Source organism: Aythya ferina (genome assembly GCF_964211825.1).
Source record: "Aythya ferina genome assembly, chromosome: 2".
NCBI lineage: Eukaryota > Metazoa > Chordata > Aves > Anseriformes > Anatidae > Aythya > Aythya ferina.
The window spans coordinates 20,809,409-20,826,107 of NC_140297.1; the positions used below are offsets into that span (position 1 = coordinate 20,809,409).

Consider the following 16,699-nt stretch of genomic DNA (forward strand, 5'->3'; position numbering starts at 1 on the left):
ACCTCTTTGCAGTGGTTTGCGGGGATTTACAAGGGGTAACGGCCACAAGATAGAGAACAGGAAGTTCCACACTGACATGCGAAAGAACTTCTTCATGGTGAGGGTGATGGAGCACTGGAACAGGCTGCCCAGGGAGGTTGTGGAGTCTCCTTCTGTGGAGGTATTCAAGGCCTGTCTGGACATCTACCTGGGCAGCCTTCTCTAAGGAACCTGCTTTGGCAGGGGGTTGGACCCAATGATCTTTCAAGGTCCCTTCCAACTCCTTCAATTCTGTGATTCTGTGAAATAATACTTTTCTATTATTTGACAAAAGATTTAAATTATTCTTTAGTTATACTCAAGCTGAGATGTAATACCTGAGATTTAATTGTTTTAAGGCAAAGGTGTGATAAATTTGAAATTTTATGCAGAAAATTCATAGACACTTCACCAAGATTAGAAAAAAAAAATAAAAGTACTACAATACTAGGTATCTGACAAAAAAAAAAAAAAAGGCAGTGCTGGATAAATCACACAGAATATTAAAGATATTGAAGTCTACCATTATTTCAATTACATTAAAGTCCTTAAAAGAAATAGAAAGATCTTCAAAGCAAATGCAAATTAAACAAGAAACCATGTTTGAAGGACTTTTCCCATACCAGCTATAAATTAACCTTAATCTCTTAATTTCTATTATTTGAAAGCCAGTATTCTGAATTTTTAAATTCTCTTCTGCAGCTAGTCTGGTATCAACCATCATCCTCAGCCTCTGCCATGAACCTTGCTGCATGTGGACACCATACCTGTTATCTGTCATCTGAGTAACAGTGGATTAATGCAACTAAAGAAATTTTACCTTGAGCTTTCCTTCTCTGATTTTGCCTTATGTGTCCACAAGTAATTTGCACAGTAATATCAGAGGTGTTACTTTCCTTAGTATTACTTGCCAGAGACCATTCAGTCTGAATTTAATGTCTAGAATCTAAATTAGTGTCTTGAATCTAAATTATTGTCTCCTTAATTTCTGGCTTGAATAACTGCAGCATCCAGGTGTGGGGCAATGCTACTGCAGTTCTGTATACAAAAATGTCTTTGACCTGGTCTGAGCAGAAATAGATGAGGGACTGAAGGCCTGAAATTACACCCTGTAAAAGCAGATAAAAAGCAAAAGGATTTCAAAGGGAGAAGATTGGAATAGAAGGATCTAATGAGAAAATATTTATTTATTTATTTATTTATTTTAAATCAACTCATCTCTTTGTTAGATGTATGAAGAAGGGAATACAGCCACTCCAAGCAGCAGGTTGCAGCCACTGGACATGACCAGAAGCAGACATCAGAGGGAGAGTACCTCATGCACTGCCACCCCACAACTGCTTAAGCTACAGCTAAAAGAATATGTGTCACATCCCAAACAAGATGCTGCACCAATGTTATAATAAACAGTCTCTGAGGCTGTCAACTTAACTCCTCAATGTCACATCACTTGGCAGTCATTTCTGCTTAAGCTAGCAGCAAAGCAAATCAGAAATAATTTCTGGTAAGTATAAACAAGTGTTGGAAAAAGAGACATAAAACTAAATATGTGAAAAAAAGAGTTCTAAAAAAAAAAAAAAAAAAAAAAAACCACAACACCATTCAGCTCACAGAAAGATATACATTTATGCTGTGTCTAAATTCCCATTAAAACTGATTGGGATCTAGTTGGTATAATCATTGGATTTCAAAGAGTGATGACATCAAGCTAAAATAGAAGCCTAGAGTTTTATTTGATTCCTCACACATAGAGCAGAATATTCTTCCTCATTAGCAGCTGCTCCACCTGAGGGCATAGGCTTTCCTTATATCCTGTGCTACACATCTGTCAGCACCACAGAGATTTCTCCTGAGTGGCTGGGCAGCAAAAGAGCAATATAGTATACTGTCTATAGTTGGAATTTAGATACATAACACATTGAATCACATCTAGACATCTGATATAAGTCTTGGAGCTCAATCCCACACTAAATAGTTCAAGTCTTATATAAGCCTATAAAATTTGGATTTACTTTTTGTAAAGATTCATTATGCACATTAAGCTGGTTTTACCATCTCTCTCCTTCACCCGAACTTCATTTTCACTCAGAGAACTAAAAATGCAACACACCAATATGAGGGATTTCCTCAAACAAATAAGTATTTACTAAAATGGAAACACAGAAAGAACCTCTCATCTCTCCATTTCACTAACGTATTTCCTACCTGGTCTGGCAAAAAAGAAAATCTAATTTTTTTTGTTCTTGTTGTTGTTTTGTTTGTGTGCTTGGTGAAGAGCATGTGACCTCAATCAATAACCTTCCATCTTTTTTTTTCTGGAGGATAGCTTCTATGATTATTGGTGACATACCCTTTGTCTGTGTTCTGGGTTGCTTGGAAGTTTCCATATATCAAAAAAGCACTTTCTCAGTTTCCATTTCTTCAATCCCTTTTCCCTGCGTGAAGCACATTAGGTGATCTGACTTTTGATCGGTTGAGCGTGGTATTTCCACACTCAGAAATGCCTTGAGCATTTTGACTGCTAACAGTCTTTATGCCACTTATTTGTCTACCCTACCACTGAACCCCAAAATAGACACATTAGGTATTTTTTCTGAGAGCTACAGTATCATTCCACTTGGGAGATATACTCTGTTGAAAAGTTTGCAAACAAAATAAATCCCCTAATGAAAATGAAGCTGTGCAGTGAAATGCCTCTACTCTTAAACTGAGCTTCCAAATAACATTTACAAATATATAGTGAAAAATAACATTTTTGTTTTCACTCCTGTATATATAATATTGAAAATGCAAACATTTTGACTGGGGAAGTAAAACACAGTCTGGATTAATTATTGATAACATGTGTTGAATAGCCTCTTCAGATTGTTGCTACAATTAGAGAGGGAGAGAAAAGAAATACATACATGCCTGCAGGCTTAACCACACATGGAAATGTTGTTCCAGAATATCTAGGTATTTGAAAAGCCCAACAAAGATGTATTTTACTGAAGGTAAAGTAGGATTAGATCCTGTGAAATTTAACTTTACATTCATAGAGAAAAACAACAACAGCAGCAAAAACCTCTTTATACTTCTAAGAATATCCTATATTGCAGCATTATTTATCTACCTGTATGTGTGTAAGTGAAAAATAATATCAAGACTCTAGTAAGAGAAATTGTTTAGCCAGTCCTTGGAATGTAAAGGGTTAGAACTTAAGTCTTCCCAGTAAGGTGAAAATAAGAGTGGGGTTTTTTAACAGGGAGTCTCCTTTATAAGTATACTATCAGGAATTATACTTTGCCATTTCAACAGGCTGTGTCACCTGCTGCTTAAGAAACTCATTCTAGCCTTGAAAAAAAATTTCTCCTGACCTGACATTTATTTCTTTGACTGGATCTCCATGGCAAGGTTTTTGAATGCAGGGGTGGCTTAGAAGAATCTAAGAAGCTGCCCCATGGGTGATTAGGGCCAGTTTCATCTGTCTCCAAAAGGGATGGGCCACTGTCTGGAGTTGAATCAATAAGCAAATCTGTGTGCACCTCTGTGAGAGCAGATTTAAGAAAGGCAAAGACAAACAAACAAATAAAAACTGCTGTGCAACAACAGCTGGGAGAGACAGTGAGCACCAGCCCTGCAGTCCCCAAGGTGAGTGCAGCAGGAGGGCAGGAGGTGCTCCAGGCACACAGCAGCAGTTTCCCTGAGGCCTGTGGAGAGGCCCCTGGTGGAGCAGGCTGTCCCCCTGCAGCCCATGGATCCCACATGGAGCAGATCTCCACGCAGCCCATGGAGGAGCCCCCAGTGGATCAGGTGGATGTGGCCTGGAGGAGGCTGCGGCCCATGGAGAGCCCCTGCAGGAGCAGGCCCCGGGCAGGAGCTGCAGCCTGTGAAGAGGAGCCCATGCAGCAGCAGGGGATCTGGAGGGAGCTGCCACCCATGAGGGACCCGCCACCCATGAGGGACCCGTGCTGAAGCAGTTTGCTCCTGGGCAATGGACCCAGTGGGACAGAGCCATGTGGGAGCAGTGCTTGAACAGCTGCAGCCTGTGGGCAGCCCCCGCAGGCTCAGTTTGGGAAGGACAGCATCCCGTGGGAGGGGCCCCACATGGAGCAGGGGCAGAGAGTGACTGAAGGAGTGGGGGAGACAAAGCCGTGAAGGAGTGACAGAGATGAAGTTTTATGGACTGACCACAGCTCCCGTTTCCCATTCCCCTGTGCTGGTTGTGGGGAGGAGGTAGAAAAGCGTGGTTGGGGAGTGGGAGGTGTTTGCTTTTAGTTTCTCACTGCTCCAGTCTGTTAGTAATAAGGAATAAATTACATTAATCACCCTATGGTGAGTCTGCTTTGCCCATGACGATGACTGGGGAGTGATCTACCTGTCCTTGAGCCCTTTACATTGTATTTCTGCCCCCTTTCCCGTTGAGGAGAGGAGGAGTGAGACAGCAGTTATGGAGCTCAGCTGCCCAGCTGAGTAAAACCACCACACTGTTCTGTGACGCATTTCACAGAAACAGATCTGCAGAGGCCCAAGAGCTAAAGAAATTTCTGGAGACTTTAAACTGTTCTGCGAAAAAGGAAAACAAGTGCTGACAGTGCCCTGTCTCCAAGGACCTTAGATGACATTAATCATGGTTTCTGTCCACTATCCAGAGTTGTAATCAGTTACGGGACAAATCTAGGCTCTGCTCTGACTGCTGAGTTCACAGCCCTGCATTTAATTCACGTCTCTGTCTACCTAATGTAGGGAAAGCCTTTATCCACTGTGATGTTTCAGATAACATGTTTTGTCACATTCTAGCGATAAATTAAACATGTCAGCATTATAACTGAGAATTTTAGTCTAGTTTTTCATTTTTTTTTTTTAGTTACCTGCAAATGTGTAGCATAAAAATCTACTCTAACTGCTATTTTTTGGTTGAATAGCTCGAGCCCCCATCAACTGAAATTTGGAACACATTGTTTCCTTTACAATAAGAATCTGTGATGATTATACCTTTTCCAAGGGACAACTCTGATAGATTCATTATGCCTTAATCCCGGATCTGTCACTGACTCACTATGCAGCCTGAGGCAAGTCACTCATACTGCCTCAGGCTTCTCCGGTGTCAAATAAACACAGTAGCATTTACTTCACTTTTAAGTAATAAAAAGTGTACTTGCATAACTAAGAGAAAACTACAAACAGAAATGAATCCTAACCTGAACTCCTAATAACACATTTACAACATTAGGAGTTAAAAAATAAAATAAAATTGCTATTGACAGTAAAATGATCAAAAGTCTGTTTAACTGAGAACGTTGCTGCCTATACATACATATAGGTAAACCTCTATATTATATAGGTATATTCTATTCTGTCTACAAAACTTCAGGAGCATATCAGAAGTTATGAGTATTCTTCATAGGCTTACTGTTGTTTTTTGTTTGTTTGTTTTCCCCCCAGCACTGGTTTTAAAGTGCTTTAGATATTTTACCTTGTTTAATGTTCTCTTCTCTCAGACAGTGGTCAAGACTGGCTGCTTCAAAGGCAGATATAAATTCTTTGTTATTCAATTCATTGTACATAAGGAGACATTTTTTTCTTCTGTAGGACACCACATTATGCACAGAAGCATAAAATGTGATTTTTCTTATATATTGATTAGAATAACTGCCAAGATTATTCCTATTTATAGGTCTTAAATTTTTTACAAACTGCAAAAGAGTGATTTAATCAGTATCTCTTGGTCTTTAGATTACATGCAGTTGGGGGTAATATCTCAAAAAGATTTTGGCAAATCTGATTTAATGACACTTTTTTTTTTTCCTTTGCCTTTATTGTCATCTTTAGCTATGTTGCCAAAATCTCTATGTATTTTTTTTTATGAATTAGACATTTGTACTAGAACGATTCAAAAACCTGTTTAAAAACAAACAAACCCACAGCCTTAGACAAGGCTGTATTCTTTAATGTCTACTCTTGAATGACCAGAAACATTCATGAGCAATGAAGTAAGAAACTTTGCTAGTGATAGGAAGTTAGCTGGGGTGATATGGGCTACACACAGCACCACTGCAGGACATGAACAAAACTTGATATTCTTCCATACTCTATTTATAGAGTGAGGAGTTGATAAGCACCAACCTAAAATGATGCTTATTTTTTCTCAGGCACGATGTTTTAAATGGCTCTCGTTGACTTGCCACTTCAGCATCACTGTTGCTAAGTAGCATCATGAGGATAGTTTACAGCATGCTGTCAGTCTAAAGAAAATAACAATGCTAAATTTGAAAATGATTTTTTCTAGTTGTTCAGCACACTCTTTCAGCTCTTTCAGCCTTTAAGCATTACTTTTATTTGTCCAGGGAAAAAACAAAAACAAACAAACAAAAAAAAAAAAAAAAAAAAAAAAAAAAACAAACCAAAAAAAAAAAAAAAAACACTTCAATGTATATTTGTATACATTTAGAACTTCAAAGAGTTGGCATACATTCAGGGGCCAATCCTTCCAAAAAGTCAGAATCCCATCCCTGTCCTGGATGCACAGATATGGATATTCAATAACTCTATTCTATTTAGTCCTTACACTATCCCATTGCATAGCATGCTATAGCATTCTGTGTGCAGAAATAACAAGCACAGGACACCTTGTTACTGCTCATAAGACTCAGAAGCATCTCCCTTGACATGTGTAATACAGTAAATTTTGAATTAAAAATAAATAAACAAATAAGAATAGTATAATAAGAATAGTATTACTTTTTTTTTTTTTTCTTTTTTCCATGTGGCTTGTTGAGTTAGTGGAAAATGAATTGCAGATTTCAGGTATTTCATAAAAAATACAAAGCAAGCTCTAAAAACAGTGAGAACAGAAAGTGCTGAATAGCAAACTTCATTTGGGTCAGAGAAGCAGTAAAAAGCATTAGGACAGTCAATATTCACTGTGCTATTTTGAGTACCTAAAATGAAGGAAACTTTCCTTGCCAGACCTGAAAAAAGGAAACAAATACCCAAATATAAAAGAGAGAGCATATTAACCAGATGGATAAATAAGTGGCTATATCAATTCTGCATCGTCATGGGAATAGACGCCAAGAACTATGAATCTTTGAGATAAAACACTTCAATTTTCTTAGCCAATATTCTCTCCAACTAAAGACAAGAAAACAGATCTTCTGCATCCTCAGAAACTTTTAACAAATTTGAGCAATAGATATAAGTGTATAAGCGTTTCACTTCTGGTTAAAGCCTTTTTGTCTCTGCATATAAACAGAGAAGTCTAGGAGTCCAGATTTTTGCATCTGATTACCACATCCATTTTAACTGTCTCTAGTTATATAGTTAGATCACAGAGCTCTTTGCATAGGCCCCATTTTTCTACTGTACAGAACATTTCTGTATGCAGGAGTAGATGTCATACTCTGATTTCTAAGTCCCCATTTCAAGCAGTGATCCAAACAGATGTCACTGTTAATTAGTTGCTGTAAGTTGGAACCCTCAGTAGTTAATGTAAATTCTTTACCAGGACAAGTAAAAATTGTTGACATAGAAAAGATGGTATGTTATAAGGATGATTTTAGACGATTATCTTAAAGTGTTGTGTATCTACAAAGTTCACAAAGTACATCTTACATGAGCTACACCAAGAAATCAGTCTCTGGTGGCTTTTTCCTGAGATTTTAGTAGCTTTTTTATTATACACATCATAAAAGTATTTTGGAACATCCTTTACTATCAAAACTAAAGCTTTTAAAGTTTCCAATGTTGCCACAGAGACTCACATCTACCATTAAGCGGATAGAGTCTGAAAACATCAAAAATAAGAAATCAGAAATCTCAGATAGTGTTCCTCTTGGGGTAACATTCATATAAAACTGAACTTTAAAATACAAATCTCATTTGCAATAAATATCCATGACTGTTTTTGTCAGAAGTAGAGAGCCAATAGTGTATACTGTAAAGATTTGGTAATTTTTCAGCATATGTCTGGAAACCATTACCCACATCTTTCCTGCTTATCTAATGGACAAAGCACAGTATAATTTTTTAGGTTTGATGTAGTCTCATCAGTGGTATATTCCAGTGCCTGAGCAGTGCTTAATGATATCCTAAAGGGGAAGGCTACTCATTAGCAGCAGTAACAAAGCAAAGCAGCTCACATAAATTAATGATCCATTCTCCCAGTACTCCTTGACATTGGGAAATATTAGCTTTGTTTTATTCATCAGAAAGACAGAGAAGCTAAATAAAATGACTTGCCACAGCTATGCAGGAAATTTGTAGTAGGCCCAGGAAATCTCCCACATTCCACTTTGGGAGTTTAAATTTCAGCAAGGCTAGATGTGGAAGTAGGAAGATTTTTTCTGTTCTGTCAGAAAGAGTTTCTCCTTTACCATCCAAGGAAATATTGTTAATGAATATCATCAGTGCTATTAGGAGCAGCTATTACTTTGAGGATAGTGGGATCTGTGCCCATCAGAACTTTATAATCTGGGTAATATTTTTATAAGTCTTATTTCCTTTATGCAGTAAGTGAGGATAATGCAAATAATAGCTCCTCTGCTGATACCATATCACAAGGGAACAAGATGTGTATGGTGCCAGCTCTCAGTACAGTTTCCTACTAGCCAAAAAGCCTTAGAGCTATTCCTATGTACTTACTGATGACCTTATTACGAGATGGGTGTGTTGGCTCTGTCCTACTTGTAGTTCTTTATTCAACAATAACTATATTTTACAAGTAAATATTGATAAATAAATCCCACTGAATTAGCACGATATTGTCTAAACATACTTGGCAGAACATATGTCCTACAGATTCATAAGAATTAACTTAATACCACAAAAGTTATGTCATGAAAATAATATCAACATTTCAAAGAGCTGCTTAAAAGCACGTTGGTTTCAACATGCCATTACCAAGATATGCGTTCTATTTTTATTTTGAAGGAGAGACAAAGAAATGAAAGCAATACTTCTATGTATTCTTTCAGAATTTAGAGACATACATTCATGCACGGTTTTATCTCTAGCAAGAACATACCTGTTGGAGGCAGTGCTGTGGGTTCTGCTGGTAAAAACTCCTGGAACGGTAAACACTCCTTAGATAATGTGATGTCATCAAGTGCTATGCCATCTTTGGGACCTTTTCCAGCTATCCCTTCAAAGATGACTTGGAAATCTTCCTCTCCATCTCCAGTCAGGTTCAGTGCCTTTCTCTGCCAGAAATTTCCCTGGTTTCCAGTAAGACTAAGGAGGATTCTTTCATGTTTTGACATAGTCCTCTGGTAGACAATCAATGATCCAATGTGAGCTCCATACATATGGTAATAGAAAAGTATCTGTAAACAAGAGCAATAGCCTCAACTATAAAATTTGGTGAGTTCAGACATACTCTGCTACAGTATTTACTCTATTTTTTAAATGGAGCAGCATTAGCAGAATTCAGACTAGCTCTGTGTTTTACTAATTCAAAGACAATTTAATTAAAACACACACGAAAATGACTTACTAGTGAAAAAAATTTAATTATTCCATAAGTCAATCTTGGAAATCAGCATTACAATACTGTGACAGCTGATCTTGCATCTCTTTTGAATAACTTCCATGTGTAAATGTGAAAGAAAGAGAACACTTGGTAAAAATAAAAATTAAAAATAATTAAAAAAAACAGGAATAGAGCTGTTTACAATTTTGGAAATAACTTCAGTTTTCTCGTGTTAATAGTGTTTGTGATAGATTACAGAGTGTATAATTAGTAAATAATATTATATAATCTATTATGGGAGCAAAATGACCTGTATAAATGCCAAATAATGAAATAAAAAGTAAGTAGTCCTTGGATCAGAAAACTGTGAATTTCAGTAAAAATGGGAAAAACAAATTAGTAAGTCCTAAAGTAAGATCAAATAGATACAGAACATAGAAATAAAAACACTGCAAAAGGTAGTCACCATTGGCTTCTCTCCACTATTTTCAATTCAAGAGCAAAGTAACAGTTGTATTTGATCATATTAATTCTTAGGGTAGTTCAACATTGTTTCTAACAAATAGAGAATATTTCCAAGAATGATGTAATACCTTGAAAGAAGGCAATTCATGCTACATTATGCAAGAACGCCCCTATAGCTCATTTTTTTTCCTAATCTAATGCAAACCCTGAAGAATGAAAACATCTTATTTATTATAGTTATAAAAAACATAATAGCAAATATTATGATACCCATGTAAATGTTAAGTCACCACCCTCTGTATTACCTAGTGCTACAGGATTTCATAAGCTTCTGCAGTCTTTTGCAAAACATACACTTAAAATAATAATAATAATAATTTTACTTAATTGATCTTCTCTGCAATTGATTAGTAAATCCATCAAGGGCTTTGTGTTACAATTCTTATGAAAATTTTATTATGGTCACTTTCAGAATATCTTCTGTGCAATAAAGTAGTCCAATATAATTTTTATTAATTAGGTTTCTTGCATGGAACTATTCATATTTACCTGCTGGTTTCCTGTTTCCAACTATATTTCTCTTAAACTCCTTTTTTAAATTAAGTTTGTGCATTCAGTATATGTGTATATCATTCAATTATACAATACTTTTCACATTTTTAAGACTAATCTCTATTCCTTTTTACTACAGCTAAATTTTGTTTCATTTTCTGACATTAAATTTTGAGCTGATATTTTCATAGAACCGCACACCACTCTGCTTCTGATTGGCTACAGTTCCTTTCAAAGCTACCAAACTGTATTATGCCTGTTTTTCTTTTATGATCATTGAATTTTTCTTTCCCTCACCATGATTCACACACACACACACACACTCTCTCTCTCTCTCTCTCCCTCTCTCTCTCTCTCTCTCTCTCTCTCTCTCTGTCTCTCTCTCCTGGTGCAACTTGAAGCCATTCCCTCTTGTCCTAACACTCATTATCTGTGAGAAGATGCCAACTCCCAGCTTCTATTTTCTATATCTATTTTTATAAACTTTTTTCCAAATTACATTGAATAATTGAATTGGTATGTGGAAATAACATACTGATATTCTGTAATGTCACATCATTTTGAGGTATCATATATAGTTGTAATGTCACTATTGCAAACAGTTATAAATATAGTTATAAGCATGAATACGAGTCCTTTTAGAACCGGGACTGCACATATATGACTTACTCTGAGCCAGGCTGGAGCCCACTATTAATTCCTATACAGAATTTCCCTTGCATCAGAATGCAGGCTAGCTCTCTAGCCTTCATTCTCCAAGGTTCTCTAGATGTGGTCATTTATCTTGGCTACTTAATCTTTTCAGGTCTATCCTGAAGAATTTTTTCACATATTTTTGATTTATGCATTTATTTTTAAATAACTACGGGCTTTTGTGGTGACTAAATATCAGATACCACATGCAAGAAAATTCAGGAAATACAGATAAAAACAGCCTCCCTCCCCCATGTTCTTTCTGTCATGTGTCCTCTTAAAGAATTGATTTTTTTGACATTTTTCATATATTTTATTGAAACTTCTTGGCTTCATTCTTAAATTCTCCCAGAATTTATATTTAATTTATTCTCCCAGGTGTATACCACCTGCTTTGCTTACATAGTGCAATTAAAATTAAGACTTTTTTCCAATACCATCTTTTTTGGTGTCATAGTCTCTAACAATGCTGCTTCAAGGTTCAAAGGAGTAGATCTCAGGCTAGTACTTCCACAATTCCCTGTAGTGAATATTAATCCAAATAAGGTATTTAAACTTTCCCGCAACATTTTCAACATAATTATTTCCTTATTTCACTCTAGTATATATAGGTTAGGTGGTTTTCTTATAGGTTCCATTTCCAAGTAGTAAAATTATGTGTCACTGACAACTTGACACTGAATTTTCCCTTTTCTTTCCCAGATTTATTTTGGCATATTCTCATTTTCTTTCTACTTGGCCAATTTTCACCAGCTTTCTGTTCTTTTTTTCAAGGTACAGCTTGGTTTGTATACAAAAACAAAACAACAACAAAAAAAACACCACCACTTTTTTTTTTTCCTCCCATGTACTTCCCTTTATGTTTGCTTATATATATTTGTTTTATTGGCACAAAACTCTTGTTGTCCCAATGATGTAAAAGTTCATCTTCTGTTGACTTGAATGGGCCTAAAATTCCAAACTAAGTCTGAAATAATATATGATGTAGCATTTCCTTCTCTAGTAACTCACAGAAAAAATACTTTTGGGACCATCTAATCTGCTGGGGTGAAGCTGTTGCTTGGAACAGTTGTTCATTACATACATTTTCCGTTATAAGAAATCTCACTTCCCTTGGTTAGCTGCATAAATCAAAGCTTCAGAACTTCTCAGAACTTCAAAAACAAAACAAAACAAAACAATAAAAAAAAAAAAAAAACCACTGAAATGTCATTATTTAGTTACACTTTTAGGCTTCATCATGGATGTAGAAGTTTTGTCTGTAGAAAGTACATAGACACACTGTTTTTTGTAGATGTTTTTTGAAATGACAAAAATAACCATTTCCAATAGTTATGTTTCGATCACTTCATTATATTTAATGTGTGATACATTATGAATATTCAGACACAATCCTGTCATCCTCAGTTCTTCTGCTTTGTTTTGTATATATATTTTACTGTTCACAAATATAAGTTAAATAGTGGAAATGTTTTTGTTTGTTTGTTTTGTTTATTTAACCATAAAAAGAGATAAGGTCAAGAAATAGATGTTTTCAAATACAAAACTAAATAAAGAGGCAAACATCTACAAGCTCAGGTGAGCAGAATTTGTCTAAATTTATAAATACATTTTAGCCAATTTAGAAAATGTACTTAGAAAATATGAGACACAAATTTGAAGACATTTTTTAATGGCTAGATAAATTTTTGCTACTGACTATTCATGTTTTGTTTGGATCATAAAATCATCCCACTTATGTTTAAAACTTCATTATTTTCTTATCTATAAAGGCGTTTGAGAATTATCAAACAACTAGAAGAAATTCAGTGAAATTGACTGATCAGAAATCTCAAAACAATCATAACTCTAAGTTTCAGAAAGAAACTTTACAGGTTTTGATTTTCCTTGTAAATGAGACTAAAAGTGAGATAAATGGACATAGAAGCAGATGATTGGTAATTTTTAACAGAGATGTCATCAATTGTAAAACATTTTAGGACTATATAAAGCTAAGATAGCCCTCATTCAGTGACTATGGTGATGTTATCACATAACTAGCTTGAAGTTGTTTTTTGTTTGTTTGTTTAAATAATTCCTCTTCATGTATATTCTTCTCTTGAGAGAGCTAGTTACTAAGGCAAGGTACAGTACTGAGTACTAAGGACAAAATTCTAATATAAAATGATTATCTATCCTGTTTTACTAAATGAAATTTTACATCTTCTATAAATACAAAGAAATTGATATTTCTCAGGCCAGCACAGAGATACAAGACCAGTATCACTCAAACTAACACAGTAAGATTTACAATTGTGGCATCAGGAGTAGAGATGTTCCAGATGCTGGAGAACAAAGTGGTTCTTTTATGCTAAGACCATTAAAAAGCTGTTGAACAAATGTAATTGGGTAAAGGTAAAGAGCCAATAAACACTTATAAACACTTCTGCTGCCAAGTTAGAAAGATCTTCATGTGTGAATAGCAATGCAATTAGCAAAAGAGTAGTTTGAATGTTGTTTTCGGTCACAGTAGTTCCAAAATTCTTTACCGTAGATTCGAGTGTGGCATAATGCTTAGACCAGTATTCATTTGTTCACAGTTCCTTTCAACTCTAATAATTCACAGAAAGGAAGGAGTGTCTTATTTGTTAGGAGAAAGTCCAGAATCTTAACTGATAGAAAAAGTAATTCCTTAATCTCAAATAAAATGGTTAAATTATACGTTAATACCTCCCTTTTCTCTTAACTATTTTTTCTGTTTGTTTGCTTTTTCTTTTTCTTCTTTTCTCTTATCCAGATCAGCTCTTTAATTCAGGAAATCCATTCCCAAATTTATCCTAAAAATTTTAAGCCATTGTCTGCTCCTCTAATTTTCTTATGTCTTTCTAAATACACAGAGGAGAAATACTATTTCAAAGTAGCACATAGTTCAACTTCCTGGAAAATTCCCTGAATTTTCAAAATATAGCAGTTTCTCAGAGATGTGTTTTGAAAGCTGTATTATGAAACTACAAATTACCATTTCAGTACAGACTGTAAAATATATATCAAAACTGTAAAACCTTTTAAACCAGATTTGCAAAGAAATGATCAGGATCAAATCACAACAGTATGTTATAACACCTTGGAAAATAAAAGATTACTTTTTTACTTTTTCTACCTTTTTTTTTTTTTTTTTTTTTTTTAGAAAAGAGTCAAAGACAAGGCCTTCTGTCATGCAGTGTCCCTTTTGAACCTGCATTCTTTTACTGTATTTGTTACTGTATTTTTATATACTTGTTATACTAGTAACAAGTATATACTTGTTACTGTGTTTTTACACATTTGCTCCATTAAAGCACATACATAGTTTTAGGCTACTCAGGGCTGGAGTTGCATAAGGCATATTCTAAATTACATATTGCTTTTATTGCTGACTTCATTTCAATCTCCTCTAGAGTGCTTATGTACAGAAATCATTCTTCTCCAATAACTAGCAATGAGATTCATGTTTTCATATGATTCCAAGGTGGAAATAAGACCAGGTTTTGCTTCTTCCACAACATGTTTGTTTTTATCAAGATATATCTCAGTGATTGTCGTTATTTATTTTAGGGATATTATCTTGGTGTAATCTAGAAATCAAATTCTGCATTCCTGCTAGTATGACACCCCACGTACCTTGCAGTTTTTATTCCTTCTGCTTAGCACAGGGCTAGCAATCCTGGCTTTCTGTCCTGGCAGATGAAGAAATGAACTCTTTATAAAAATATAACGACCAGATGGCTCTTGCAATGTATGATCAGCAGCTGGTCCAGTGCCCAATTTTGTAGTACTGCTAGTTCTGAGGCTCCAGTCAAAATCATCATTTTCATCTTGCTTCCATCCACAAATATCAAACTCAAAATCACAATGCCCAATAGAGGTACCTGAAGGATATTTGCAAACACATGAAAACTTAGTGTAACCAACATTGCTGTAAGTATAAAAAATAAAAGTAACTTAATACGTCAATCTATTTTAGGACAAATTTCCTAGCTCTAGTTTTATAAGCCAATTCATGCCCTCCATAGAGCACCCAAGACATCTGCAGAAAACTAGCCTCTTTTTGGAGGAATACTTTAAAGCCAGGTGAGATCTCAGTAGTGCTGAAAAGGATAAAAAATGCCTATATTTATGGAACAAAACCCCATCCAATTAAAAGTACAGAGCACTAGAGAGACACATCCTCCATGCAGACACAAACAGGTAAAACATAAATGTAGGAGTATTTACTTTGAACTAAATCATACCCGCAGTTAGTTTACTTTAATATATTTCCAGAAGAATTCACTGGTAATTTATTAGACAATATGCAAACAGAGATGATTATCTAAGTTTCTTCTTGAATTGCTTTTAATGCCTAGAAAAATAGAAGGTTGTGATAATTTTGATTGATTTTTATATGCCACGAAATGTATGCTCTTTACTGATTTTCTAGCTTTGAACGTCAAAACAGCCAATGTGGTTAGCCAACTGCCCACATAAATTAAGGTTAAGTCAATTACACTGGTCCAAAAGTTTAAGCTGCATATATTTCTCTACAATGCATCTATAACTTCATTATAATGATTACCAAGCAAGACTAAACTTGCTGAAATAAGCTGGAATTTTGCCAGAGCCTTCAAGAGACTGTGCCCTGAGTGTTCTTACTATTATTGCTGGAAAGGAAAGTACTTTGAAGATAAGTAGGGAAACTGAATAGATCATTTGGTCTGACAGTGTAAGAAATGACAAAAGCTTTCTCCTAAAATATAAACAAAACTTGAACCTCTTCTAGGGTTTGATAAAGTTCAGCCACTTACAAGTAACTTTATTTAATTGGCAGCTGGTCAGAAGCCTCAGTAATGAGGCCAAGGAGTCAACATCCATGGAGTCTACATGTGGACCAAAACAGTACAGACAGCTGCCTCTTAAATTTGAGGCTGAAATCAGGTGAAAGATTTTTTTTTTTCTATTTTTCTTTGTGAAGATCACATGGGTGGAAGAGAACTCTGAAACATTTTCTTATAAATATGAACTAGTAAGCAAAAAATAACTTCACTTTTATCTTTGTGTGCAAATACAACACTAAATTAAATATTAATAATAACAACAAATCCCCAATGTGCTATAGGATTTTCATTTATGCAAAACATAGATAATAATTTACCCCAACTGAATATAACTGTCCTCATCTTTTGTCATTTGAGCATTTCATTACATAATATTTCAGGATCCTAGCTAAAGCAATTTCTTCAATTACTCACAAATTTCATCTCTGGTCAACAAAAATCATTCATGCAACTGACCATTTTAATTTAAAGTCATGTTTTAAAGAATCAAGGCCCTTATATAAATCCCCTTTAAAAAACAAAAGCATAAAGACTTTTCTCCCTCTGACAAGATAGTAGGTAACCTCCATTCCCTATCCACCTGTTTCACATAGGGATAGAAATTTCATACTCTTGATGTTTTCTTCCCTTATGTATGACTTAGAAAGTTGAGATGCTACATGTTTATGATTCTATGTGGTAGGCATATGGT

At 35.3% G+C, this 16,699-nt stretch overlaps 1 protein-coding gene across 2 annotated transcripts in view; it reads right to left on the reverse strand.

The window, feature by feature from the left end:
• MALRD1 (MAM and LDL receptor class A domain containing 1) overlaps positions 1-16,699 on the reverse strand; it is a 264,634-nt gene that overhangs the window by 142,716 nt on the left and 105,219 nt on the right. For both annotated transcript variants that reach the window (XM_084510831.1, XM_084510832.1), the window contains 2 exons: positions 14,816-15,063; positions 9,023-9,320 (listed from right to left, as the gene is read on the reverse strand). In XM_084510831.1, coding sequence (XP_084366957.1) covers positions 9,023-9,320; positions 14,816-15,063 — 546 coding nt within the window. The remainder of the gene's footprint in view (positions 1-9,022; positions 9,321-14,815; positions 15,064-16,699) is intronic.